Source organism: Pleuronectes platessa, chromosome 2, assembly GCF_947347685.1.
Source record: "Pleuronectes platessa chromosome 2, fPlePla1.1, whole genome shotgun sequence".
NCBI classification, from domain to species: Eukaryota; Metazoa; Chordata; class Actinopteri; order Pleuronectiformes; family Pleuronectidae; genus Pleuronectes; species Pleuronectes platessa.
In genome coordinates, this window is record NC_070627.1 from 5,668,685 (window position 1) to 5,695,717 (window position 27,033).

At 42.8% G+C, this 27,033-nt stretch overlaps 3 protein-coding genes across 5 annotated transcripts; all 3 read left to right on the plus strand.

Annotated features, from left to right (window-relative positions):
* Positions 1–674: 674 nt before the first annotated feature.
* On the plus strand, positions 675–11,050 carry hp1bp3 (heterochromatin protein 1, binding protein 3). Of its 2 annotated transcripts, XM_053429659.1 has the most exons (13): positions 675–772; positions 1,224–1,308; positions 4,347–4,542; positions 5,236–5,298; positions 5,409–5,565; positions 5,655–5,798; positions 5,915–5,974; positions 6,168–6,307; positions 6,752–6,842; positions 7,508–7,667; positions 8,146–8,257; positions 8,587–8,763; positions 9,687–11,050. In XM_053429659.1, the coding sequence occupies exons 2-13, from the start codon at positions 1,242–1,244 to the stop codon at positions 10,180–10,182; spliced, it is 1,863 nt and encodes a 620-aa protein (XP_053285634.1). In that variant the 5' UTR covers positions 675–772; positions 1,224–1,241; the 3' UTR covers positions 10,183–11,050. The 2 variants fall into 2 exon arrangements, with proteins under 2 accessions (XP_053285634.1, XP_053285635.1); XM_053429660.1 differs by lacking the exon at positions 5,236–5,298.
* A 1,164-nt stretch (positions 11,051–12,214) lies between these two features.
* On the plus strand, positions 12,215–17,858 carry sh2d5 (SH2 domain containing 5). Of its 2 annotated transcripts, none has more exons than XM_053429663.1 (10): positions 12,215–12,385; positions 12,824–12,889; positions 13,876–13,956; positions 14,076–14,150; positions 14,266–14,412; positions 14,768–14,968; positions 15,353–15,533; positions 15,974–16,079; positions 16,169–16,328; positions 16,735–17,858. In XM_053429663.1, the coding sequence occupies exons 2-10, from the start codon at positions 12,839–12,841 to the stop codon at positions 16,936–16,938; spliced, it is 1,206 nt and encodes a 401-aa protein (XP_053285638.1). In that variant the 5' UTR covers positions 12,215–12,385; positions 12,824–12,838; the 3' UTR covers positions 16,939–17,858. The 2 variants fall into 2 exon arrangements, with proteins under 2 accessions (XP_053285638.1, XP_053285639.1); XM_053429664.1 differs by lacking the exon at positions 12,215–12,385 and adding an exon at positions 12,407–12,727.
* A 1,071-nt stretch (positions 17,859–18,929) lies between these two features.
* On the plus strand, positions 18,930–26,168 carry kif17 (kinesin family member 17). The gene is made up of 14 exons (XM_053429658.1): positions 18,930–19,160; positions 19,561–19,707; positions 20,314–20,415; positions 20,658–20,847; positions 21,512–21,964; positions 22,073–22,167; positions 22,302–22,503; positions 22,594–22,697; positions 22,828–22,943; positions 23,278–23,506; positions 24,436–24,694; positions 24,811–24,872; positions 24,960–25,083; positions 25,382–26,168. The coding sequence occupies exons 1-14, from the start codon at positions 18,930–18,932 to the stop codon at positions 25,570–25,572; spliced, it is 2,505 nt and encodes an 834-aa protein (XP_053285633.1). The 3' UTR covers positions 25,573–26,168.
* The last annotated feature ends 865 nt before the right edge of the window (positions 26,169–27,033 follow it).

Below are 27,033 nucleotides of genomic sequence, written 5' to 3' on the forward strand. Positions count from 1 at the left end.
GTATAGAAATAATATGAAAAACAAATGGTAGCATCAACAAATACAAAATATGTATAAATATGAAAAAAATTGTATAATTATTATTATTATATGTTACATATAGGTTTTAATAATTACATTGATATATTTTTATAAAATTTCACATTTTTTGATTTTTATTTTCTCTTAAAATATATACTTTTTTTTTTATAAATTAGATGATTGTATTTTTTTGTTAGATTCAATTTTATTATCATTAGATTCTCATTTTTTAATCCTTTAAAGTTTCCATATCTCTAAATGAAATAAAATATAAACAAACATAAATACAATCATAGCAGCCCACAAATCCAAGATCATTAGATTATTGTTTTGATACATTTGTTCCAGAAATGAGGAATAACTTAAAACCAAGATGACATTTTGCGAATCGGTTAATCGACAAAAAGTTGTAAGTAAAATAAAATCCCTCCTATATCTATCTATATATTTAATCGGGTGGTTTAAATAAGCATCTGTTGAATGACACATACACTGTGAGTTGAATTAAAAACGCATAAATATCAGTATTATATTGAATATATATTTTTGAATATATTTTAAACGCTGGAGGGGAAACAGCGTCTCCCGGCGGCCGGCCAGCGCCACGACAATGGGAATCCTGCGACGTGACGTGCGACGCAGTGACGTCACCAACGGTCGTAATGGGGCGGGGCAGCTGAGCAGGAATCTAAATAAAGGATCGTGCAGGATTCAAACTACAAACTCTTTCACTTTTCCACCGACTCTTGAGGTGAGTTCGTCCTGCGGTGTCGTTCGTTGTTCGCACAGATGCACGGAGCCGGTACCGGAGAACACGCAGGGGCCGCTGGGTGTCCGCTCCTTTCCCCCCCCTACTCCGGGCAAAGTGAAATGAATTTTATCTGCCGTGTGCGACGCCATCACTGTGCGTAGACACCAGCGGACAAAATGGCGAAATAGCTGTTTAAAAAAAAAAATCCTCGCTGCTCCTCTGCAGGGCTTCGAGTGAACGCGGCTGTTTGGCTAATGCTAACGCTGGAGTCCGTGCACCGCTCGACCGCGCTCCCTGTTTCACCAGAAACAAACGCACCCCTTTATTCGTGTTATTCTTGTGTTTTCGTGCACTGGGCCTCAATGAATGAAACCCGGTCCGGGCAGCGTCACCGTGTTTCCGCCTCTCACGCTCACTTCAGCACCGGCGTTTGTTGTTCTCCTCCATGCAGATTCATCCCGTGTGCGTGATGCCGATACGCCGAGCAGCAGCGCCTCCGACCCAGGAGAAGGCCCCCTCCGCTGCAGCAGAGAAAGGTGAGGCCCCCGGGGTCGAGCATTACCTGAGCTCCAGAGCCCTCCAGGTCCCAGCCCGGCACCAGTCCCCCTTCAGCCCCTCACACACACACACGCCTTCCTCCATGAGTCTGGAGGTGGAGGTGTGGTCATCACTTTTTCTAATTTCATAACCATAATAATACCTTTTTTATGTTTGTAGCACTTTTAACACTGCACAGATACATAGAACTTGCTGAGAAGTATAAATAAAGCTGATGTAGAGTCCACATCATATTCAAATGTACATGTTCATCACACAAATAAGATAATTGTGTCACAATCAAGTCCATTAAGTTGTACACACTCTCAGATGTCGGCCCTTTCATCAACTTCCATGAGTTATCCCCTGATAAAACACTAAGACAGTCAAAAAACAAATATCTCGGGCTAGAGAGGTCGTCCTCTGACCAGAGGGTTACCAGTACAATCCCAGTCTTCACCATTTGCATTCCTAAGTGTCCTTGGGCAAGGTGCTAAATTCCCAAATTGCACCTTCTCATCTTGAAAGTGCTGCATGTTGAACAGTACTAAAGCACTTTGAGAGGTCATCAAGACTAGAAAACAACTACAGTTGCAATCAGAAATATTCAACCCCCTCACCTCAAAAGACACTATAGTGATGTGGATGAAAGATAATGACAACAAACCTCATTAAACAACAAGATTATCATTGATACATATTTGAGTTATTTCGACAACAGAAGTTGACTTAACTTTGAAGTTCAAATAAAAAATGTAACTCTTTTAACTAGGGATGAGCCGATATGGAAATTCGTGGCCGATTCCGATTAAAACGGCACCCTTCTTAGCCTGTCTAAAGCAGCCCTCCTCAGATTGACCTGTTTTGAGGACTGGGTTTATGCTTATGTTTTGTTATGACTCATGTTTAGTTAAGAAACCGTGTTAAAGGAGTATTGAGATGTCCTGAGGGTCAGTGGACAGTTCGGGTGGGGAATGTGACAGCTCTAGACCAATGGGGTGGGTTTCTGTGGAAGGATAGGTTCTCATTGGCTGGTTGGCTAGGGTCAGGGGTGAATGAGGAATGAAGTGTCGAAGAGGGTTGTTGATGTGATGAGTGTGACAAAGTTAAAATAAGAGAAGAAGTTCCGTGTTGTCTGTGAAGCGGGGACCTTACAATACCAATGAACATCGGCCAATGCCATCGGTGAAAGTCGAGTTTATTACCGAAGCGCCGATGGCAGTTAACGAGGCGAATATCGGCCGATGCATCGGTGCACCACTACTTTTAACACGTGTTCAGTATTATTCAACCCCCAGCTTCAGGACTTTGTGGCGCGTCCTCTAGCTTTTATAACTTCTAACAAACGTTCTCAGTAAGTGCAGATAAGCTTCCTACATCTCTCGATCAGAATCTTTTCCCATTTTTCACGTGCAAAAGCCTCTAGCTCACTGATGTTTGATGGCTTCTGTGCTGCAACTGCCTTCTTTAAATCCCACCAAAGATTTTCAATCCGATTTAAATCTGGTGACTGTGAATGCCGTTCCAGGATCTTTTTCTCAACCAAGCTTTGCTAGACTGGGAGGTTTTGCTTTGGATCATTGTCTTGCAGGGAAGTCCAATGATCATCAAGGTCTAAGTTGTCAACAGAAGGCATCACATTCCTCTTTAAAATGGCTCGGTATTTCTGAGAATCCGTGATGCCAGGAAAAACAGCCCAACATCATCAATGACCTACCATCAGACTTGACCGTGGGGATGGTATTCTTATGGTCATAAGCCTGGCCTTTCGCATGCCAGACATACCGCTGGCCCATTCGTCCAAACGGTTCCAGTTTGGTTTCGTCAGTCCATAGAACTGTCATCCAAAACTCAGTAGTCCTGGCATATTTTACTCGACTTTTGATGTACCTTGTAGTCAAGAGTGGAGTGCGTCTTGGAATCCGGCCATGAAGTCCTTTTTTATTCAGTGTACGTCTTATAATACTGACGCACTTGTACCAGCCTTCCTCAGGTCATCCTGTAGGTGTCTTGCAGTCATACAGGGTTTCCTTTAGTTTTACTGACTAGGTTGCTGAGGGCCCTTGATGAAATGTTGGACTTTCTTCCATGGCCAGGCAGGTTTGAAGCTGCTCCATACATTTTAAACTTTCTTATAATGCTCCCAATGGTGTCTCTTGGAATATACATTTTTGGGAAATCTTCTTCTACCCAAGGCCCTTCGGGTTTGATTAAATAATCTCCTCTCTCAGCTTTTGGAGAAGCTCCTTTGTCTTTCCCATGATTGCAACTCACCTTGAATACCTTCATGGGTGGAGTTTGTAGATTCATCACAGCTGAAGCAAAAGAAGGATCATTAGAGTTCCAAAGACATAATTATGTTTCAACTCTACTTTAGGCCATAGACAGACAGCTTTAAAAACAACAATATTATATAGGAGTTGAATAATTGTGACATGGCTATCTTAACAAAATATAGTTACATACAAATACTACCTCATGCATTTTCTGTGTTGATTTTAAGAATCACTCAACTCATAAAGAAGTCATCCGAAGCAGATTCTTGCTCTTTAAAAAAACTGTAATTGATAAATCCTTAAAATCTTTGGGGGTTACATTTTTCAGATTGCAGCTGTATAAATATACAGACCATAAAGAAAATGATCATAAATCAGTTTTTTCCATTGTTGGTTTTCAATTGAAAGATAATTCTGGCCCTGATCCAGATCTGCAGCTAAATCTAATTGGTTCTTCTCTGACCCAATCTGCCTCTTTCCACCTAGTCTCTATGTTTCCAGTTGTTGTGTAATTTGCAAGACGAACAGGCGGGTGAAAACAACAGATGGCGTCTTTAATTATCTAGTTTTGTCACAACTGAAGAAGATGCTGAACATCAGAACATCGCTAGCAGGGTTTTACTGTATTTCAGGTTTTGACGCCTTCAAAAAAAGATTCTCTATTAACTATAAATTAAGGTTAAGTTTGGGTATCTCATGGTGAACGCTGTTCTTAAAAGCCAGGGCACTTTTTTGAACGCTAATCCTTGTCTCCCCCGCAGAGCCCGAAGCCTCGGAGGAGTCACCCTCTCCTGAGGAGGAGCCGGCGGCATCTTCAGCCACAGCGGCCGAGACTAAGGAGGGTGAGGGCGAGGCGGCAGCAGCGGCAGGCGATGCAGGGCCCACAGAGAACGGAGAGCAGAAGGCCGATGACGAAGCCGGGGAGGAGAAGGAAGGAAAGGGCACAGAGAAGAAAGAGTGAGTCCCAACCAGAGACTCAACGAGTTTGTCAACTCTGAACACTGCGATATTTCACTTTGATATCACTTTTATCTGTTTATATGATCCTTACCTCTGCTGGATAACTGCAGACTGCTCCTCATGGTCGCAGTGTTGCATTTCCACAAGATGTGACCTGTCACCGCCACACTCATCCCCCTCTTTACGTAGCTGTCAGACAGATGTACCAGTCTCTTGCAGGAGACCAGGAGGAGGAGACCACGATGGCATCAAGAAACTGTTACCACATCTGAAAACTCTAAAGAGCAGCATTGGCTGTGATGCGTTGTTCTGTACATTTCAGAATAAGGCTCAGATTATATTTTGGCTTCCGTACAAAAATAAATGTAGAAGATTACATTTTGGGGCATTTCAAATCCCAAAGATCTTTATACAAACCCAGAAAATATGTAAGGTAACAATTAATGTTTCCACTTAGTTTCACTTGTACCATCAGGGACTTAAACTTTCCCTTTAAACTTATCAGCTCAAAGTCTTGGTTACTTCTCCTCCTTCTCTTTTCCCAGAGCTGGACAAAGAAAAGATTAACTTTTCTTCACACAGTTCAGTAGCTTAGAAAACTCCAGTCAGGGTCAAACTATCATGGTGGTCATTAAGCCAGATGTTCTCAAACTTAATTTTGTCTTTCCCGTCGGTGACAAATGGACAAAGTGAGAAATGCAAGGACTGCGCGGCTGGACAGTGCGCTACACACTGCTATGTTCTCCTACTAAGGTGAGGATGGGATAAAGATAAGGGTGAAAACGATCACAGTGAAATATCGCTTCCAAAGAATCGGGCCGCTTCACTCAACTTGTGTCTTGCTCCTTTTTCTTTGGCGACAGGTTAAAGGATGGCTACAAGTACGAGAAAGCCAAAGTCAAGAAGGTGAAACGGACGATTCCTGCGTGGGCGAGTGTCGCCTCCAGCAAAAAACTTCCGGTTACCAACTTTGCAGGAACTCAGAACAAAGTGGATAATATTCTCATTGAAGCGATCACGGTGTGTGCAAAGTCTGTCAATCCAGCACAGTCGTACAAGTTACATTTTTTTCCACTTTTTGAATGATTTCTATTTTCTTTTCTTTTCAGTCTTGTAATGACAAGACCGGGGTTTCGTATCAGTCGGTCATGAAATTCATCGGGAAAAAATATCCAGACATGGAGCTCGACCGGAAGAAGTTTCTTATCAAGAAGGCGATGAAGAAGCATCTGGAGAAGGGAACAATCAAACAGGTAAAGAATGAAAGACTATATGTTCTCACTATGTGGGGTTAAATAGAAGAGTTGTCTCGAATCCGGAGGAAACTACATTTATAACAAAGACGTCTTTGTTTCTGTCTCCAACACAGCTGAAGGGTAAAGGCCTTTCAGGAACCTTTGCTATGGGGAAGCAGACTGCCTTGTCTAAGGTACGTTACAGCAGAGGTGGGGAGGGAAGTGATTTTACTCGGTACTTTAGTTTTATCAAACTGTCTTCAAGGGTTTTTTAAATCTCTGTAGATTTGGGTTTACGGTGCAGCTCTGAAAACGTTTTGGTGTTGTTAAGAAAATGAATTTTAAACCTTCAGCAAGAGATCTTGTTCAATGTTTGGTTGTTTTTAGAAATCTGCTCAGAAGCTGGAGTCTCTGGGAGATGCTCTTCCTCTCATCATCACTCGGCTCTGTGAGCCCAAAGAAGCCTCCTACAATCTGATCAAGAAATACCTGGAGCAGCACTTCCCCAACTTCAACATTGAGAAGAGGTACAGTCTCACACATGCGTCACGAGCAGGACAAGTACCGTTTGACCTGCTTTTATGACCGTGAAAGAAATTTCTCCAAAGATTTAAGGATATGAAATGTCGTAGAATTCAAAATGGTGTAACCTGCTAAAGTAAAATTTTCCTTGATTGAAGTTAAATTAATCCTTAATCAGAGTTCGAATTCAAACCAACTTTATCATTGACTCAAATTTTCTCTTTTCATCATTGTTAAGCTTCACACATGAATTAAAAACAGAGGAAAAGAATTTAGAAAGACGTAATCTACCAAATAAAAATGTGAATCTAGTTTAAGCAGACTGCTCTGTAGTTTTACCAGTGGCCTGGATTTCAATGGATCTCTAAGTTTGACAAATGAGTGTGTATATTAAAGCTGTTTCATTGGCAGTGGTTATTGATAATATGAATGATTTGATTCGTCCTCAGGCCAGACATCCTAAAGACGGCTTTATTAAAGGCGGTGGAGAGAGGACAATTGGAGCAGATCACTGGGAAAGGAGCCAGAGGAACTTTCCAGGTGAAACTCAAATTATTTTTTACTTCAGTGACAGATGTTCTAAACAATGACTGATGAAATGAAATCCTATTTGACGGACAATGTGCATCACTGGTTTCTATCACAGATTCTGCTCTTAAGTTTTTATCTTATAAGATACATTTGGTTTTCACCACTAAAGGACCTGTTTGCTTCCCTCTGCCCACTCGAGCTTCACTGTTTTATTATACAGTTTCTGTGATATTAGATATTTCCTGAGGAAACAAGTGTTTTCAAGTTCAACTTCTCTCTTTTTTTTATACTGGCAGCTGTAAAAAAAAAAAAAACATGCTGCTAAAAGATACAGACTCAGTGAGATGAGATGACGGGCTGTTGATTTGTATGTTTGAAGTAATGATACAAACAACTGTTCTTGTTGTTACTAGATCTTTTGGTAAATATGATGTCAGAAGATTGTGAATACTGTCAAATCTCATGTTCCCCAAATCCAAGAAAAATCTTGTTTATCAAGACTAATGAAACCAGACCAATTCACATTTGAACAACGGAAACCCATTTTTTTCCGACTCTGAACAATTGTTGAGTTTTCCAAATAATTTGACTGTAATTGATGAACGGACCAGTTCTCTGAGCTGTGGTTTGAAACGACCTTCCATCCTAAACGTGTTCATATCTGCCCGTCACAGCTAAAGCGTACCGGGAACCAGGTCCTGCTGAAGGGCAGCACCTTGGAAGACGCCATCACAGCCGCCATCACAGCCATGAACGAACCTAAAACCTGCAGCACCATCACTCTACGCAAATACCTAGTAGACGCCAACAAGGACAGGAAAGAGCACCAACTCGGTGAGAAGCACTCGCTTGCATACACGGCTTGAATTAAAGGTTTACTGTTGGAAAACCATCGCTCGTGTTTATAGTTCTGTTCTCCATGTTGGTTACATTGGATTTATGTAGACACCAGTTGTCTCAGCAGAACATTCAGTACCTCGTTCTTTAGTCCTAGGTCCTGTTGATTGTGTCCCTGACGTTGTGAAGCAGTTAAACAGTTGTTTCCTCTTTAAATTAAACATTAGATAGTCGGTGAACAAGCAGGAAGACGCTCAGAAACAGAAGTGGATTATGGTGCAAGATAATTCATGTTTTGTTGCTTCTGTTATTGGTTTAGAACTGCTGTAACACACACAGCTTTTGTTCTCTGCAGAAGATTAAACTATTCGTTTACACTGCACAGTTTAGACGTTCTCTCTTAATTCAATTTTTAGAGAGCAAAGTTTGTGCGTCCAAATTGGATTGCACTAAAAGTGCATCTTCTTTTCTTCAGTGGCCAGTCTGAGGAGGACCCTGACAAAGTGTAAAGTTCTGGGCTGGATGGAGCAGATCACTGGTCATGGCTTGATGGGAACCTACCAGCTCTCGTTCCCGTTCTACCCAAGGTAAATACACTGCAGTGGAAGTAAAGGAGATCAGTTCATGTTCAAAATGCATTTTGTTTTTCTTTATCAAGCTTCGTTTCTATGTACTAGAATCTGATTTTGTTAACCTGCGGCAATTATCAATGCACAGAGGTTCTTCTATTAATAAGACATTTTTTAATCATCTTCTCCTGATATAGGAAACTTATTATTCTGAGATTCTAAGACAGTTGGTCTCCAACATATTTTCTTTAGTGGATGCCGTCATAGAATAGTCTCACAAAGTTAAAATTTTTTAAATAAATAATAAATTAAGTTTTTTTTTTTCTAACTGAGATTTCTCTCCTCAGTCCCACCATCCTGTATCCAGACAAGTTCCTCCAAGAGCCTGAGAAGAAAAACGCTGCTACTCCAACAAAGCGGAGGCGCACGGCAGATACTTCTGATGAGGAAGAGGAGCCATCAGAAGAAGAAGAGGAAGAAGAAGAGGAGGAAGATCAGGATGATGAACCTCCTCCCCGTAAAAGGTAGGTGTTCACTTTTTTAATTAACAAACGATGATCTTAAATGTGAGCAGGCGTGTAATCATCAGAATCAGAATTCTTTTATTTGCCAAGTATGATTGCACATACAGGAAATTGCCTTGGTGATGTTTGTTGGTGCACTGAACATAAAACAACAATATAAAAACAACATAAAACAACAATATGGAACAAAATGTATACAGTACCAAGTATCATTCCTCATTAAGACCTTATGCACAGAATTAAAAATCACTCTAAAACCTGAGAGACGTTTGAAAACAATCACAAGGTTCTCTGAAGAGCTGACAGAATTCCCAACGTAAATAAAAAACTTCTGAAGCAGATAAAGAAATTAAACAAAACATTCAATAGATCAAACTTCTCCCTAAACTTCATAAACATTGAAAAAATAAAAAAGGGACCAAGGGAGACATGCAGCGATCCAAACTTCCCCCTCTTCTTCAAACACGTCTCTTACAGAATGAGTCTTGTTCAGCATCGTCTGGGTCTGAATCTTCTTCATTGTCTTTTCTTGTCAATGAAACACCCCTCTACTCCCCTTTTTAATATCGCTTATTTAGATAGTCAGCAATTGTCTGAAACGCTACTTTGAAAAAATGTTGGCAGGCTAAGAAGGCTAATAAACAAAACACATTTACCATAACGTGTGTTGCCTTTCCCGGGAGTGTGTTAGCAAATCACGATGCATCAGTCACACGTCTTTAAAACGATGTCACTGAGGATGAAATGCACGTCTCATGCAGCTCTATGCGAGAAGCACGCATAAGTCTTAAAGGTACAAACATATGTTGCATCAAATCTAAATGGGTTCATCAGTGTTGTACTTCAGGAGCCTGACACCAACATGTGATGTTTGTATAGTTACTGCTTGTTATGTGACTACTGTCTGTTCTTGACACTCTTAGGAATTCTCAGAAGAGGCCTCCCCCCAAGGTTCGCCGTCCACCACCGGCCAAAAAATCACGGAGCTCCAGTCAGTCAAAAGCTAAAGGCAGAGGACGATCCCTCGCTAAGAAGTCTCCGGCCAAGAAAGTGGTGAAGACATTGGGAAAGAAAGAAACCACGACGCCGTCTAAAGCCACGCCCGTCAAGAGAGGTGCTCCTGCTAGAAAGCCCAAAACGCCAGTCGTCAAAAAGCTGAACAAACGAGCGACCAAGCGGCCGGTGTCCAGCGAGTCGCCCCCCGAGGAAGCTGTAGTCCCAAAGGAGACGACAAGGGTGTCCAAGCGATCTAGAGCCGAAGAGTCCACCCCTGTGAAGCCCGTGGCTAAAAAGGCAGCGACCAAAGGTGGATCCAGGCGCCCTGAGCCAGAAGAATCATCCCCCAAGGTGCCCATAGCGAAAAAAGGGGTGAAGGTCGTCAAGAAGACGACTCGTAAGTCAAAGAGAGGGAGGAACTGAGCCCAGGAGCCACTTCCACGAACTGCTCTCAGTTTGCAGCTCTGTTTCAGCGCTCGCTCTCTTGTTATCCTTGTTTTCTCCTCTTTTTAACGAGGCAGTAGTTTATTTTTATTTCTATTGTAGAATAAGAATGTTACGTCACCCTAACATTAAGTTAACTGTTCATGGAGGGTTTCCCAAGTTCCTTTTTGTAATCTTCACGTGTAGAAGCTCAACTAGCATTGCGGTCGAAGCAGATATGTGTCCAGCTGCCAGCAGGATCCGACGTTCTGTAAACTAGAGCCACGTGGTGACTTCTGTTTTTATATCTCCCTCTCATCCACTCTGTAGGTGTTGGCAGCACACATTCCTAATATCAAATGAAGTGGGTGTTTCGGAGTGTTGAAAAGAATGTCCATTTTAAGTCAACAATGTGGGTTAAAATCTTAATATTTTATAAGTCATGGATTTAAGCCTGTGTTCTGAACACACATTTATTTGGCCATGCAGCACTGCACCAGAGTCTGAACTGTTATCCATACTAGTCCTTTGTATAATTATTTGTTTAAAAAAAAAAAAAATTGAAAAGATCTTGCTTGTGCTGGTGACAGGCTGAGGATTTAACAAGAGAATAAGACATAAGATTAGTGTTCATTTCAAAACAAGTCACATCGGGTTAAAAGTCTTTTTATATATCTGTGTGTGTAATCGAGCATATACATAATGTGATTCCATTGCTTCACAGCTGTAATTCAGTACAAACTGTAGGAAATGTGTGTTGTGAATAAGGAGGATAATAGTTCATACAGTACATACCCTGCATGCATGTATTCCTTGTGTTGATAAGCTTTTTTTTCCAAGTCATTAATAAAATGGCTATATTTGTAAACTTGCTGTGAATATCGTCATTTCATCGACTGTGGAAAATATATTTACTCTTTTAATTAGTTTATTGTTCTGCTCAAAACTGCACGAACCATCTGTGAGATGCTGGGACAAGCAGGTGTTAGAGGGATTTCAAAATTAAACTGAAGGATTTAAAGCATTTTACTTCCTGGAAGATCAATCATTGTATTCAATGTTTGATAATGTTAAGATCATTTTTAGTTAAAAACTTCACATTTATATGTTGGACTTAAGTACGCGAAATATGCTTTGTCCCTATGAGCGGGGGGGATTGAACTAGAGTTGTGCAGTAATGTTGAATCGCATCAATCATGAGTCCACTGTGAATCTTTTTGTTTCACACTATTTCTATGGCATCAAATAACTAATTAAAATCAAACCTAATATGAACATGTCAAGAAACTTTCTAAAATGACAGACATCTAAAAGCTGTATTTGTCGCCACAGGGGATGTGGTATGTATGAGCTATACTGCGGCCGACCACCAGGAGGCGAGTGAAATGCTCAGGCTTCACTTTTGGGGAGCTGTCATGTCCTTCGGGGGCCGCAGTCTACGTGGCCTGTATCAAACGGCGCCACCAACACTGTCCTAGAAAAAAATGAATCCTAGGCCAGAAAGGATCGACCCACTGGAGCCTGCTCTTCTCGTAGGTGCAAGGACGCATCTGACGGACTAATTTGCAGGAAATCTTTGAAATCTTTGGTCTGGTCTCACCACTGTGAAGAACTTAGTCTCCACATGCAGCCTCTGAAGGCCATGGGAAGCCCCGAGTTGAGACATAGCTAACAGGTCAAACCTCTGGACTCTGTGTTGCCCTCTAGTGGTCGTACTGCTTAACAACCACGTAGCATGTAGGCTACATCAAAACGAAACAGGAGTATTTCTCTTAGATTGTTAAGGCAGCATGACTGACACCGCTCTCTTTATTCCCAGTCAGGGAACCATCAACCTAATCTTGAAGTTGCTATTTTAACGTAAAAACAAAAGCTACCTAGTTTTACTTTAACCTGATTCTATTGCTGCTTTACATCCTGTTATCTTCTCAGTTGCTTTGTGGCTGGAGACTTGCGCAATGATAAGGAATGTGAGGGGGGGGGGGGGGGGGTGATGAGTGATTCACTGAGTTAAACTTCAACTGAGAGAGGAAGAAGTGTTCACACACCTTCCTCCTCCTCTTCCTCCCCGGAGCTCCGCCTATGGCCCGGAGCTCACACCTGGAGGACGGAGGAGCGGCAGCAGGTAAAGCTGAGGAGGAGCTCTGTGTTGTCGGGCTGAGGAGCAGGAGCAAGAGCAGGAGGCAGAAGCGGCGGAGAACAAGTGAGTCCGACGGATTTCAGAAGCTTTCAACCGACACGTGGACCGAGTCCGGAACCGAGGCCCCGCGGGGGGGGGCTGTTCGGAGTTTCAGCAGGGTGGGATTTGTTTTTCTGAAACCGCGTTCGGAGCATGTCAGGACTGATGAGGCCGTAAAACACGATCCCGACACTTTGACGGAAACTCTCTACTGCGTCTTCCACTGCGTTGGAACTGAGATTTAAAGTTTCAAACAGATTAACGAGATTTAAAGCGTTAAACTCTTCATGGGAATCCTCACTGCTCCACTTTACACGAGCTTATCACGACCGTCTGATCTCCTGTTTCACTTTGAACTTCCTAAAAGTTTGTGTTTTCACAGGGTTGTATTTTACTCCACTTTTCTTTGATTTGTTGTCCTTTGCTGAGATTTGTATGTTTTTATTATTTATGATTTGACAGAGAAAGTCAGTCATCATGGGTGAGGCTCCAGTGAGAGAGGATGGTGCAGTCACACGATCAGCAGAGGTAACTCCAGAAATATACATGTACAAATATATATTTGCAACGCAGTAGGTAATTGTAAGAGAATCAGAAGGTATTTATTGCCAAGTAGGTTTACACTACGCTCTGGGTATTGGTGCATACAATGAACATAAAAACACAATAAATACAACACACATAAGAAAAACCATAAAAAACTATATATAAAATAAAAATATATCAAAAGTAAAGTAAAAAGTGAAATGCAAAATGCAAACAGTGTCAAATTACAATATGCAATATAATATTATATAATATGAGGGATTCTGACTTTGCCCGTTAAAACAAAATGACCACAAAAAAACATCCAACTGAACAACCTGCCAATCCCACCATCCTGTCTCTGCCTTTACAAGAGAACGTGTTGTATTCAAACAACTTTATAAATCTCTATGGAGGCAGTTCATTTGGAACAGCTTGTACAAAAAAACATACACAGACTTAAGGTACGATATAAGGGAGCTATCTGAGGGATGAGACTATATATATATATATATATATATAAATGATAAAGTAAATGACAATGCAAAAGGTTGTAAAGGTAGTGCTAACAAAATCACAGGATCCGCAGTTTATTTTTAAAATTGGGAAATGGCTGGAGGACAGTGTCTTTGCCTCGCTCTCCCTCTCTCTCCCATACGGACACATGGATCATCTGTCACACTCGGATTGACCATCGATAAGAAATCCTACCCTCATTGGTGGCTGTTAATATTTAGCCCTTCCTTGGCAGGAGGGGGGGGGGGGGGGGGGATTCAGTATAAACGCAGTAGATAACGCCTGTATGCTTGTTGCATGTTCATGTAAAGAGCCCCCCACATCCAATTCATTATTGTTTTTGCTTGCATACCCACTCAGGGTTGAAAACCATACGTTGCTGTTTGTAATGAAGCATCACCCTCCCTGTGTTGTCTGCACGAGTGTCCTCTTGTCCCTGTGTGCTTTCAACTTTCCTTGTCTCCACTGTGAAGTATGTCGGCTCGTTTCCTGTGGATGACCGCTGCTTGGACGACCAGATGGAGCAGCTGCACGCTCAGCTGAAAGTCCTGAAAGTAAGTGCAGATCCAAGTGAGGGTTCTTGAAATGATCCATGTCTGAGGAAAAGACAACACGGCGGAAAAATCTGTGTAATGCAAGAGACGGCAGTTGAAACACTGGTTGTCCCTGACAGACGTGCAGCAGGAGACGACCTGTGTCCCTGAAGTTCTCCATCAAAGGTGTGAAAATGTACAACGAGGATGAAACGGTGAGGATTTGTCTCTGATGATCTCATGACTGGAATGATTAACGTTGTAGAAGTGGGTTCAATCATCTGGTTGTCTCTGCTGTCCCCCCCCCCCCCCCCCCCCAAATGTCCGCAGACCCTCCTCATGGCCCACGCACTGCGCAGAGTCTCTCTCTCCACCGCCCAACCCACCGATGCTCAGTTCGCCTTCGTCTCTCACAACCCAGGCAGCACTGACGCCCAGCTGTACTGCCACGTCTTTCAGGCTCGGCACGCCAGAGCGGTAAGAAGGGACGTCCAGGTTGGACCTTTATTCAGGTCATCACTGCGTAGAGCTATGCCGGGAATTCACAAACTACCTACCAGTAAGAATGATTAGAGGGTAACTCGCCCCTCCACCACCACCACTACAAAAGGACTGAGGAAAAAGTAATTTAATAACACCACCACAGCCCATGATCCTGATAGTATTCATAAATGTTGTTGTGTACACATGTAAAGGGATTGGACATTGAAAGCTTAGTGTTTATTGGCCGAGGTTTGTGTTTGTTTGCGATTCAGTTTGTCACATGACACAGAAAACTGTTGAGCAGTGTTTACCCTCTCTCTCTCTCTCTCTCTCTCTCTCTCTCCTCTAGGCCCAGTTCCTGAACCTGCTGCTGTGCCGCTGTTTCCAGCTGTCGTACCTGGAGAAGCATCCCGACGAGGCTCAGACGGACTCCGAGGGTTCGCTGCCTCGTCGGAACCCGTCACTGCTCAACCACGGCTTCCCTCTCAGTGTCAGCGCCCTGGTGTCCTTCAGGAGAGCCCCCTTCCAAGGGCTGCTGCCGGGCATCAAGGTTAGAACCTGAACGTCCTCTCCGCTCGACAGGACACCACCTGCAGCATGGATACATTTCATTATTCTCTCATTATTTGCTTTTTAATCAAACTTAATTTTGGCTGTTTGGTCAGCAACACACACTTATGGAACCATCCACTACTGAAGTGAACTACTGGAGGAAAATAGATTCCTACATTGCCACTCAGTGGCCACTCTGTTTTAAGAGTATGAGCTGTGGTTGGAGCGGATGACTTCAGAAAGAAGTCTGTGAAAAGCTGCCGTCACATATGAAAGACACATTTATGGATTTATCAAAGTGTCTGTGGGTAACGAGACAAAACCACTAAAGACTGAAACTAACAACACAACAAGATAACATGTCCTTTTCCCTCGTCCGTAGACAAGCAGCAAGTCCTTGGATCACGCACCAAGCAGCCCAGACGACGTGTTCCCCACCTCCTCCCCCTCGCTGGTTCGGAAGAAGGCCATGCGCACCAAAGCTCTGTGCGGGGCGTACCGCTCCTTCACGTTCACGCCCCTCAAGCAGCGCCTCGTTCAGGAGCGCCTGAGCGCATCACAAGGTGGGCCCGGTGTTCACAGAGTGCTTTCAAGAGTCAGAGAGTTGATTAGGTAAAGAACCCCCCCCCCCCCCTCAGTGTTGGGTGATGGCGACCACTCACCGTCTGTTGTGGTGTCGAGAGGACGTTTTTACCATCCCCACTTTTCGATAGAGGTGACGGATACAATTCTTGTTTCACGTGGGTCATTTAACATGTTTTTAAGCTACTCACTGTAGATTTTCTCTGTTTATTTGACTGGTTTATTTTTATGTTTATTTAACACATTGATACACAAGCTGTGGTTTTATGGATTATATCTTCAAATGTTGCCTTCACCGATTGTCTGGGTTGTATTAAACGTTTTTCTACACAATCGTGGGTTGTGGATTACCTCAACTATTGAAGCCCTGGAGATTAAACAAATCCAAATTCCAAACGATTTCTTCTCATGCGTGAAACAGAAAAGGCGGAAGACAAGACACCAGCGAGAAGGCCCCGAGCTCCGAGTCTCGCGGAAACGGAGGAAGCACTGGCTCATGCGGTGTGGTGCTGGGCTGGTATCGCCACGTGAGTATGACCTGAGCTTTGACATCACTTCTCTAACAACAGAGGACGTCTATAGAACTTGTCTTTTTTTCTTTCCCCCGACGTTTCAGTGACAGCAGCTACTCTCTGCTGGCCGACGATGTTCTGGGCTCGTACCTCCTGTGCCCTCATCCCAAAAAACCCAAATGCGGCTCTCTCATCATTCGCTTCCCCTCCGGCCTGATCACCCACCTCATAGAGAACTCTCGTACGGGGAAGTTCCTGCTGGAGGTAACTGTTTCATCCAGGCACGAAGGCAACTAACAAGATAACATGTGCTGAGATTCATAGTGGAAACTAAATCATAAGATGAAGACTGAGAGAAGGAAATGGTTTACTCTCCAGAAACGTATTTTGTATTAGTTATATTATGAATTGCCTTTACCTGTAAAATCAAGTTGGTTTTCTAGGATAGAACATTGATATTTAAAAGATACTAATATTTCCGACAAATGTCTGAAACACTAACCCCTTTCAAATCGAATCCCCCATAAATGTTTTCTTGGGTACATGTATTTTTTATCTGTTTGGGGGGGTGTGAAATCTCAAATACCCAAAATTAGAATTTTGTGGAACGCTAGTTGTGACGTGACTTTCATTCTGGAATCTTTTTTCTTTTGTTCTGTCTCTGTGTCAGAAATGCAGGACTGAGTTCAGCTCCATCGCAGAGCTGATTGAATTCTACACTGAGACCCGGGAGGAGCTGCCGAGCCTCCTGAGCTGTGCCCGAGTGAACCACTGCTACGAGTGGGAGGAGAACACCGGCAAGCAGCCGCCTGTCAAGTTACCCAAGGTCTTCAGCATAGCCAAACTTAAAAGTTCCTCCAGAAAATGGTTCTAAACTCTGTCGACTGCCAAACTGTGAAGATCAAACCTAAGTAACACCTTTTCTTTCTCTTTTGCACAAACTGTAAATCGTCTCTTACTTTTAAAAAATCACATTTTGTGTTGCGGAGAGGATTCACAGACTAAAATGCATCTATTAACAGTGTTGGCACTTATATAGGGTACACTTCATTTCATGGGAGGGTACTGCTCTATCAAAGATGTAAGCATATATTTAATGGTAACTAATTCTATGTCTTTCAGTATATATTTTCAGTATATAAGTGTTTTTACATGTGCCTGCAGGGCGTCAGAGGTTATCTGTGTTTTTAATGGTGTGATATTGAGAACGCAGATTTTTGCACCTGAAGCCATTTTTTTTAATCTTCTTTCTTTTTTCTTGCGTACAAATGTATTTTATCGTTTCATTGAACTTTAATCTTGCTTACATGCTATTTTTCTCTCAGTTTAGACATTAGACCTGGAGAATATTGCAATTGGTTCTATACAAGGAATTTCCTGGTTTATGAAATCGTTACAGGGACATCAGTCATTTTCTAAATCATTGGCGTATATTAGAGCACTTGTATCGTGGCCATGATATTTTAATGTATTCAATGTTTTCTGTGTTTTTAATATTCGTCAGTCTAATACGTTGTTATGTCTGTTTTACTGGTGATTTTAAGTGGTAAACTGGTATATTTTATCCTGATGTCAGATCATTGGTTTTTCAGCAGAGCATAAACCAAAATGTCATGCTATAAGATTAAGTTTGCATTGGGATGTTGGTTATCATAAAATAATCTGATATTATCTTTCCTGTGTAAGGAGCCATACTACAGTGAAGGTTCTATATTTATTGTAAATCAAATGTACCTTCTTTTCCACTTTACACAGAAAATCCTTTTGTTGAGATTAAATTACACAATTTCCTTACATTTTCAATCCAGTCTTATTTATGACACTTCATGACGAAACCTCACCTGAAAGATGATACTTTTCTGCAGTGAATGGTGTTGCTTGATTTCTATACTCAGATGCATGCACTCAGTTGGGAGTTCATTAAGTACGGGGAATGTCAATAGTCTAAAACAAACATCTGCAGTAAGTCACTATCGTCATTAAAGGTCAAATGTTTATTATAGAAGTCTGGATTCGCCAAAGAACATACAGTTGAATCCAGAAACATCTTGAACCTGTGGTTTACCGCAAAACTGTTGCTTTAGCTTTAAACTACATTAAGTTTTAACTCTGGTTCTATTCTATTCCACCTGTCTCACCCCCAAAATGAAAAACCAAGAACACGTCCATCTTCATCGTTGCAACTTTTTGAAAACAAAATCCTTTAGTTTGTATTACTTAATTCTGCTGCATTTCTGTGACTCTCTCGAAGGGATAGTTGAAGTACAGCAGCTCTCCCTTGTGTGTGTGTATATATATATATATATATATATATATATATATATATATATATATAGCATTATTTCTACTTTAGTGTTTATAGTATTTCTGCTTTTTTCCTACTAGTGCTGCTACTTTCTTGTGCTGCCCTCATTTGTGGAAATTCCTTTCACTACATGTTCACCTTATCTAACAGATAAACTGACATTTTAATGTTTAATGACAAGATGTATTAACTTAAACTCATTTAAACTCTACTGGAAACACTGATGTTTCCAGTATCACAACCAGAGTTAATATACTCACCTCGACCTCACCAAGATGGCCGCCACTGTCAGTCACTTTGCTCACTGCCTCAGCTGTAGTTTGCCGGTGCTAGGCAACGAGGAGACGCTGTGTGGAGAGGAGCTGAGGCGATGGAGGAGAGTCGGCTGAGGCTCTAGAAGGAACTCCTCCTCCATTCAGCTCAGGTTCTCTGTTTTAATTCGTCTTTGAACCACTCCTTGTCACTCGTGATGCTCTCCACCCATCGGCTCTGGGGATGTTTAGTGTTTGTTAGCTAACTCAGCTCTGAACACAGCTTCTTCCTCCTCCCGCTGGTGAGTGATGGGGTCGGAGTCGGTGAAGGTGGTGGTCAGGTGCAGGCCTCTGAACGACAGGGAGACGGCCCTGGGCTCTAAGACGGTGCTGACCATGGACCTGCAGCGCTGCCAGTGTTTCATAGAGAAGCCCGGGGCGGCCGATGAGCCTCCCAAACAGTTCACCTTCGATGGGACCTACTTCATCGATCAAACCACCGAGGAGGTGTACAACGAGATCGCCTACGCTCTGGTGGAGGTGAGTGCCTGTCTGTTGCTGTCAGTGTGAAAGCAGGGACAGGGTGCAGATGTGTGCAGCTTCACGGTCACTGGACACCAGCAGTCCAACTTCAAGGACCTATATCTTATTGCTACTGATGGCCGACCTCATTATTTACTTAACAGGCTGCTGTCAGTCACCTGTAAAGGTCAGCTGGGTGTGGATGTGGCGGGGGTTTGACATAAAGACATTTGGTACAGACTAACTGGATATTCTACTATTTGTCCACATTTACCAACATATCTTGTCAAATAAATGATATTCTTTAGTTTTTTTTTTAAATAGAAGGTGCAGCCTTATTAAGTTGTTGCTCCTCCATAAAGAAAAAAGCTGGATTAAAATCATTATGAATGACTTGAATAGATTTTCTTTTTAACAGGGAGTCACTGAGGGATACAACGGCACCATCTTTGCCTATGGACAAACTGGAAGTGGAAAGTCCTACACCATGCAGGGGGTGTCCGAGCCTGCAGCCCAGAAGGGAGTCATCCCTCGGGCGTTTGAACACGTCTTTGAGAGTATTCAGGTGAAGGCCCTGTTGTGGACATTATTTTATACTTTAGGTGTATTTTATTAAATCTATTTTTAATCTCTTTCACCCAGTTTGCATTGGGTTAGTTTTGGGGGCCCTGTATAACTCAGGATGACAGAAAATAGGCTGAGAACTTTTTACAAACTCACCAAATATATTTGCTATAATCCCCTTTTCTCTATTGCAGTATTTCAGATGACAACTGGGGGCTTACATAATATCTCTGACTTCTTTGAGACAGACAGAGAAAACACAACAATGATTTGGCGAGATGAGCCAAGTTTTAGATATATTTGTCCAATAGTACTGAGATTGTAATACTCCTTTTTGAAAGGACAGCTCAGATTTGCTGATGGCAATAGAACTGTTAACATACGACTCATCAGCCTGGTCCCCCCCCCCCCCCCGATGCATCCAATATTCATTCAGCTCCACAAAAAAACTGAATTCCTTCAAGGTTTCACTCACTGGCCACATATTCATTTTATGCAAAACAAAAGTTCCAAGACAAAGACTCTTTTTTTCCTCAAAGTTAATCGAGCAGAATTGTCTGAACTGTTTGTACTCAATCATATTCGTGTTTGTTTGTGTGCAAGCTAGTGTGCAGAAAATACAAAGTTCCTGGTGAGGGCGTCGTACCTGGAGATTTACAACGAGGAAATCCGAGACCTTTTGGGAAGCGACACCAAACAGAGAATGGAGGTGAGTCTGTTAAATCCCTGTTAACAACATTGTGTAACGTTAGAAGACAAAACTATTAGTGTTCTTTGTTAAATTCAGGATTGTGAAAGCTCTTTCTCTGACTCTGCTGACGGTGAACACAGCACTTAGTTGCCATCGTGATTTTAAAGAACAGTGATGATATGGATACTTGCAGGTGAAGGTGAACAGGGGGACACATTTAGATTTTGTATGTTTTTGTGTTGTGGTTGATGATTGTTTAGCTGAAAGAGCACCCAGAGCGGGGGGTGTACGTGCGCGACCTCTCCATGCACACGGTGCACAGTGTGGGGGAGTGTGAGAGGATCATCGAGCAGGGCTGGAGGAACCGAGCTGTGGGCTACACGCTGATGAACAAAGACTCCTCCCGCTCCCACTCCATCTTCACCATCCACTTAGAGATCTGCAACACTGGTGAACACACACACATGCACACGCGCACCCACACAATTATACAACACCATTATCACACAACTGTTTAATGTATGATAAATAAGTTTTTATTTGCATTAGCCTGTCCTAATAGAGGTTTGGTACCATTATGTCTGATGTAGGTGTACCCACATCTTTTATCTAACACATAAATATGTGTCTTTCACTGGAAAGCGTTTGCAATGTCAAAAATAAACAAGAATGTGTAAAATATTTCCCATGTAGCTGACATGTTTGTGAAAAAACAAACACTTTGTATTTTGCTTCCTTGCTATATTAAGTAGAGAAACTCCCCTTTAAGGACTTCATAGAATTATAGAGCTAGTATCGTGAGTATAACTAAAAGCTTTTCAAAACAAATTTGGTTCAAAAATCACAGTCAAAGAATATAAAGAAATAGTGTTGCACAATAATATCAATTGATAGAGCACAAATTGACCACAGTATTTTACAAGGAGATGTAAATTTGTAATACAAAAAAAGTAAATAAATGTATTTAATCACCACAGGCATGTTTCCCCATGTCTGCATGATGACAAATAATGCCGTGTTTGTTGTTAAGAGTTGATTTTATAGTTTTATTTAATACAGCTAAACACCTTCATGTTGCAGTTTCTAACATTCTATTTGTCGCCCACATCCTCAGATGCAGAAGGGCAGGACCACCTCCGAGCAGGTAAACTCAACCTCGTTGACCTGGCAGGAAGTGAGCGTCAGTCCAAAACCGGCGCCACTGGCGAGCGACTGCGTGAGGCCACCAAGATCAACCTCTCCCTGTCAGCCCTGGGCAACGTCATCTCAGCCCTGGTGGACGGACGCTCCAGATACATCCCCTACCGGGACTCCAAGCTGACCAGGCTCCTGCAGGACTCTCTGGGAGGCAACACGCGCACTTTGATGATCGCCTGTCTGTCCCCGGCTGACAACAACTACGAGGAGACCCTGAGCACGCTGCGCTACGCCAACCGGGCCAAGAGCATCCAGAACAGGCCGCGGATCAATGAGGACCCCAAGGATGCTCTGCTCAGAGAGTATCAGGAGGAGATCAAGTCGCTGCGGGCCCTGATCTCAGGCCAGCTGGGCATGGCTAACCTTTCAAGTAAGTGATGTTTTTCAATTCAGTGGAATTAGAATCTTTTTAAATTTAATTATTACTAATTATTGACAGATGTCTGACTATTCTTTTCTTGTTTTGATTGATTTATAGCACTGTTGGCCGCTCAGTTCTCTCACACGTCCCCTGATCTTCCCTCAAGTCCAGAGTCCAATACCAAAGAAGCAGAGAAGGAGCAGATAAAAGAGGCAACTCCAGGCTGTTCCCACACCAATAAATCACTTCACTTCTCCAAATGCATTGTACAAGGATGAAGTGATTTATGGCTCTGTGTTCTTCTCTCTCTCTCTCTGTCTCTCTCTCTCGCTCTGTCTCTCTGCAGGAGTACGAGGAGAGGCTGGCCAAGTTGCGGGCCGAGTACAACGCAGAGCAGGAGTTCAAGGCAAAGCTGCAGGAGGACATTGCTGCACTGCGTTCCTCTTATGAATCCAAGGTGTCCAATCTGGAGCAGGCCCGAGCCAGCAGGGGGAGAACTGTTCCAAAGACCGATAACAGGAAAACGTCTGGACAAAGCAAAGACACATGTAAATAGATTATCAATCAGTTTTCAGTTTCATTGCTTATTCTTCTGTCAATTATTCTGTCAATCTGTCATTTTTGATTTTGTTTCCCAGCGCCAAAGAGCTCGAGCTGCATGACACAGGTTATTGAAGAGGAGCTCTGCATTAAAACTGACGCCTTGTGTCTCAGTGCATCTGGAGACACTTCCAATTCCAAGGTACAGTCCTCCACCACCATTACCCCTTCTTATCCCAAAATGGTATCCAACACCATCTGAAACGAGTATGTAAACAAAGAAAGATTATTACAAACTCATTGGACGTAACTTCCTTGTGTTGGTGAATCAGCCTCCTGCTCCTTGTGCTGGAGATGAGGTCCATGAAGGTTCCGATGGAGACGAGCTCATTGACTCAGAGGACGTCACCACAGCAGAACCTCTGGACCAGCAACATGTCCTGGAAAGGTCTGAGGCCTCATGTCGTAATACAGAGTTACAGTCGGAATTCATAATAAACTTCTCTATTAAAGCTGGGGTTGGTAATCCTGGAAAGAAAACTTTATTTGTTGATCGCTATCAGGAAGTGAAGAGGATTTCAAGTGTTTATGAAACAATTTACCAGCCTTACCTTTAATTTATTTATTTTTAACATTGCAAACTGGATATGGAACATTATCCAACATATTGTGGCTCTATTAATATACACAACACCAGGACATTAAGCAGCTTCTACTGCCTCTTGTTCTAACACACTGTGATGTTATTATTCCTATTCCTCCATCACTTCCCTCGTCCACAGGCTGCAGCAGCTGGAGCAGCAGGTTGTCGGAGGAGAGCAGGCCAGGAACAAAGAGCTGCAGCAGAGACACCGGCAGAGGAAGAATCTCGCCGACCGGAGAAAGGTGCAGCTCATCCGAGCGCTGTCGGAGAACAGTGAGGAGAGTGAGAATGTGCTGCTGAATGTCTACAACTCCATCCAGGAGGAGGTCCACGCCAAAAGCCAGGTTCTGGTCAAGGTGCAGGGAAAGGTGGGTCACAGCTACTGTCGAACAAATGGGACGTAGGTTTGGAGACAAAGGAACAGTCTGGATTATTTTGGATATCAATCAGTCAAATTTTATTTGTATAGCCCATATTCACAAATTACAATTCATCTCATAGGGCTTTAACAGGGTGTGGCATCCTCTGTCCTTAACCCTCAGCAAGAATAAGGAAAAACTACTAAAAACCCTTTTAACAGGGTAAAAATATGTAGAAACCTCAGAGAGAGCCACATGTGAGGGATCCCTCTCCCAGGACGGACAGAAGTGTAATAGATGCCACGTGCAGGAAAACATCATCAATAATCAAAGTCTCTAGCAGCATTTGATGAGGGTAGACATCCCGAAGGACAACCCCAACATGACATGCCAAGCAGTCCCGCTGCAAGCACAGTCCATGCTCAGCAACCATCTAGACCACGATCCACCATCCAGACAAGACGCCAATCCAGTCCTCAGTCACCGTCCACCGCCGCCCACCATATATAACACAAGGTTTTTTTCTTATTCTTATATCTTATTTACCCAGACTTGTGCATCATTTCCAAGCCTCTCCGAGAAGGAAATCAGTCATACTTGGGCAAAAATTCCAAAAGCAATTTTCTCTGACTGCTATTGAACTTGAAAGTAAAAACATTTCATCATCTCGGAAAATGTAGAAAATTATAAACCCTCCAGGATAAGGGATAGGGAGCATAGAGTGTATTTAAAGATGGACGACATGATTGCTCCCCAAAAGTGAACTGAAAGTGTCTTCATTCCCGCCTGGTGGCTGCTGTGTAGTTTTTAAAACATGCCTCCTCCGTGTTAATGGATGGAACATGGACATAACCTATATAGTTGCTTACTGGTTCATACTATTTGATACTGATGACTTTTATGCACCACATTTCAACCACATTAACCTGCTGTGACAGCTGAAAGCGGCCAAGCTGGAGATCCGTGACCTGCAGGCAGAGTTCGAGGAGGAGAGGAACGACTACCTGGCGACCATCCGCCGGCTGGAGAAGGAGGGACAACTGCTGAACAGCCTGCTGGAGCGCATGGTGCCCCTGGTGCGCCGCGACTGCAACTACAGCAACCTGGACCGCCTGAAGAAAGAGGTGGTGTGGGACGAGGACTGTGCCGCATGGAGGCTGCCGGATGTGATGGTGCAGAAAACAACGCTGCCTTCAGGTGCAACTCATGAACAGGGGAATTAAAAATAAAGGTTTTAGCAAACTTCTAAATCCTAAATGTGTTTTGCAACTTCTTCCATGTAGATCTTATCCTGTTCTGTTTCTCTTTCACAGCCCTTCATCCAAAACCATTAACCAGACGAGGCTCGGCTGCTGATGGTGGAGAACCATTCTTGGTTTGTTGATGAGTCGATGGTTCATGCATCATGTCTTACTTCCTGACACTGAACCCCTGACGCAGCCTCACCCCTCTGTGATTGCAGCAGGTGGAGGAGGACCGGTATAAGGAAATGCTCGCCCGCAGTGACAGTGAGAACATCGCCAGCAGCTACTTCAAGTCAAAGAGGACCAGTCAACTGCTGGGGGGGGACGCCACCAGGGGACACTGTAAGAGCAGGACCTGGAGACTCCTCCACTGATTGTAGAGAATTGTATTGGAACCTTTAAGTTAAATAAGAATAGAGTCTTGTCTCTCTGGTCTTTTACTATTTTATGTGTCAGTCCTTTGGGGGGGAACAAATGGAAAAGAAATATAAAGTATTACAAAGAAAGTAATCATGATTAGATTGGAAAGTGTTAAGAAAAACCTAAAATAATGTTTTATATTTTATAACTTTTCCTCAGTTACAATGACGCATGTTTACATTTTGGCATTTTCCTCATGTGTTGCTCTCTTCTCCTTCAGCCGTCCACTCTCCTCCCCTTGTCAACGTAGCAGCCCACCTATCACTGAGCAGTTCTGCTGTGAACCCCCCCGTCGGCTCGGACTCCGTCATGCCTCGACCCTTCCGCCTGGAGTCGCTCGGTGCTCCCGTGTCCAACGGCAAGGGGAAGCGCAAAAAGAGCAAATCTCACATTCATAGTGAGGGGATTTAAAAAGACTGTGAACTCTCATCTGCTACCTTCTCTAACATGTCTCACTGTGTATTGACTTAAAGGTCCGGTGTGTAGGGTGTAGAGGAATCTAAAGTGGAGTATAATGTCAATATTTATGTTTTAATTAGTGTATAATCACAGTTTCTGTTGACTTAAGTCGAGCCCTTAATATCTACATCAGGGGCGGGGCCTCACGTAGTTCTCAACACTTTGGAAGGGGAAGGGAACTCAGTTGGTTGCAATATACATCTTTGCCACTAGATGCCACTAAATCCTACACACTGAACCTTAAATATATTTAATACAATGTGATTGGTCACAACCAGTATATTGTAGATGATCACATATTGACTTTTTGATTACTACTGATAGAAATTGTAGGAGAGTATACATCAGGCACTTTGTGTTGACACTGAGTCATGTCATGTGTTTTAAATTCACAATGTGAATGTAATTTTGATCGAAGAGCTTCCTTCATTATGATGCTACCCTGGAGTTTTTCCACTGTACTTGAAAAAGTTCGTACTGTTGTGATAATCAAACTGTTGTAACGTTCCCCTGCTGCTGAGCAGATCAAATAAATGACTGTATCCACCTCACGGCTAATTTACTGTACTTTACAAACCTGGACGTTTTTGCAGTGTTGTAGTAAGAAGATCTGAGCCGACGACTCGTCAGACTGGTTTGTGGTGTTAGAGTAAATAGTGACTCCACTGGGTCAAGGGGCTGTTGTCCTGGCAGCAGCGTTGACAGATAGAAGACAGTTATCTCAGGTTCCATGTGACCTCTGTGGTCAGCATTGTGGATTGAGGTGTTCTTTTACTAATCCTTAACAAACACTTGAGAGTTGTTGATTTATGCTCGAGCCAAATACAAATCTGTGAATTATTTAGAATAGATTTGGATCCTAAAATGGAAAGTTTGCAGAGATTAACTTGGCAGAAAACGATTAGAAATAACCCGACGATAGCTACAGAAAATACAACAAACACTGCAGCTGTAGTTCCATGTTTTAGAAACTCAATTCTGTCTGCAGTATCAAGTTTTTAATTTGGGCTCTGGCCTGATTTTCTTTATCAATTTTTTTATATTACTGACATAGACTTGTGTCAGTTACACAACTCAACACTCTTTATTTGTCTGTGCAGACACACTAGACACAGATAACGGCCCATCATGCGACATGCTTGCCTCACCGAGAAGATAAAACAACAGAGGGCTACTGTAATCGTCTCTCACGATTATCAACCGCACCGTAATTAAGCTCAGGCTCCGGAAGCTGCTGCGTAACGAATCCCCCGGTCATTCAAATAAATCATTAGCAGGAATTAGCAAACTAACATGCGACGGACATCAAGTAAACAAAGACAGGACCGTTCACAAGGAGGCGGGGCTGCAGATTATTGGATAATGGAAGAACAGCTGAGCTGGCGTTTCCCGTAGCCCGAGTGCTGTGTAAGA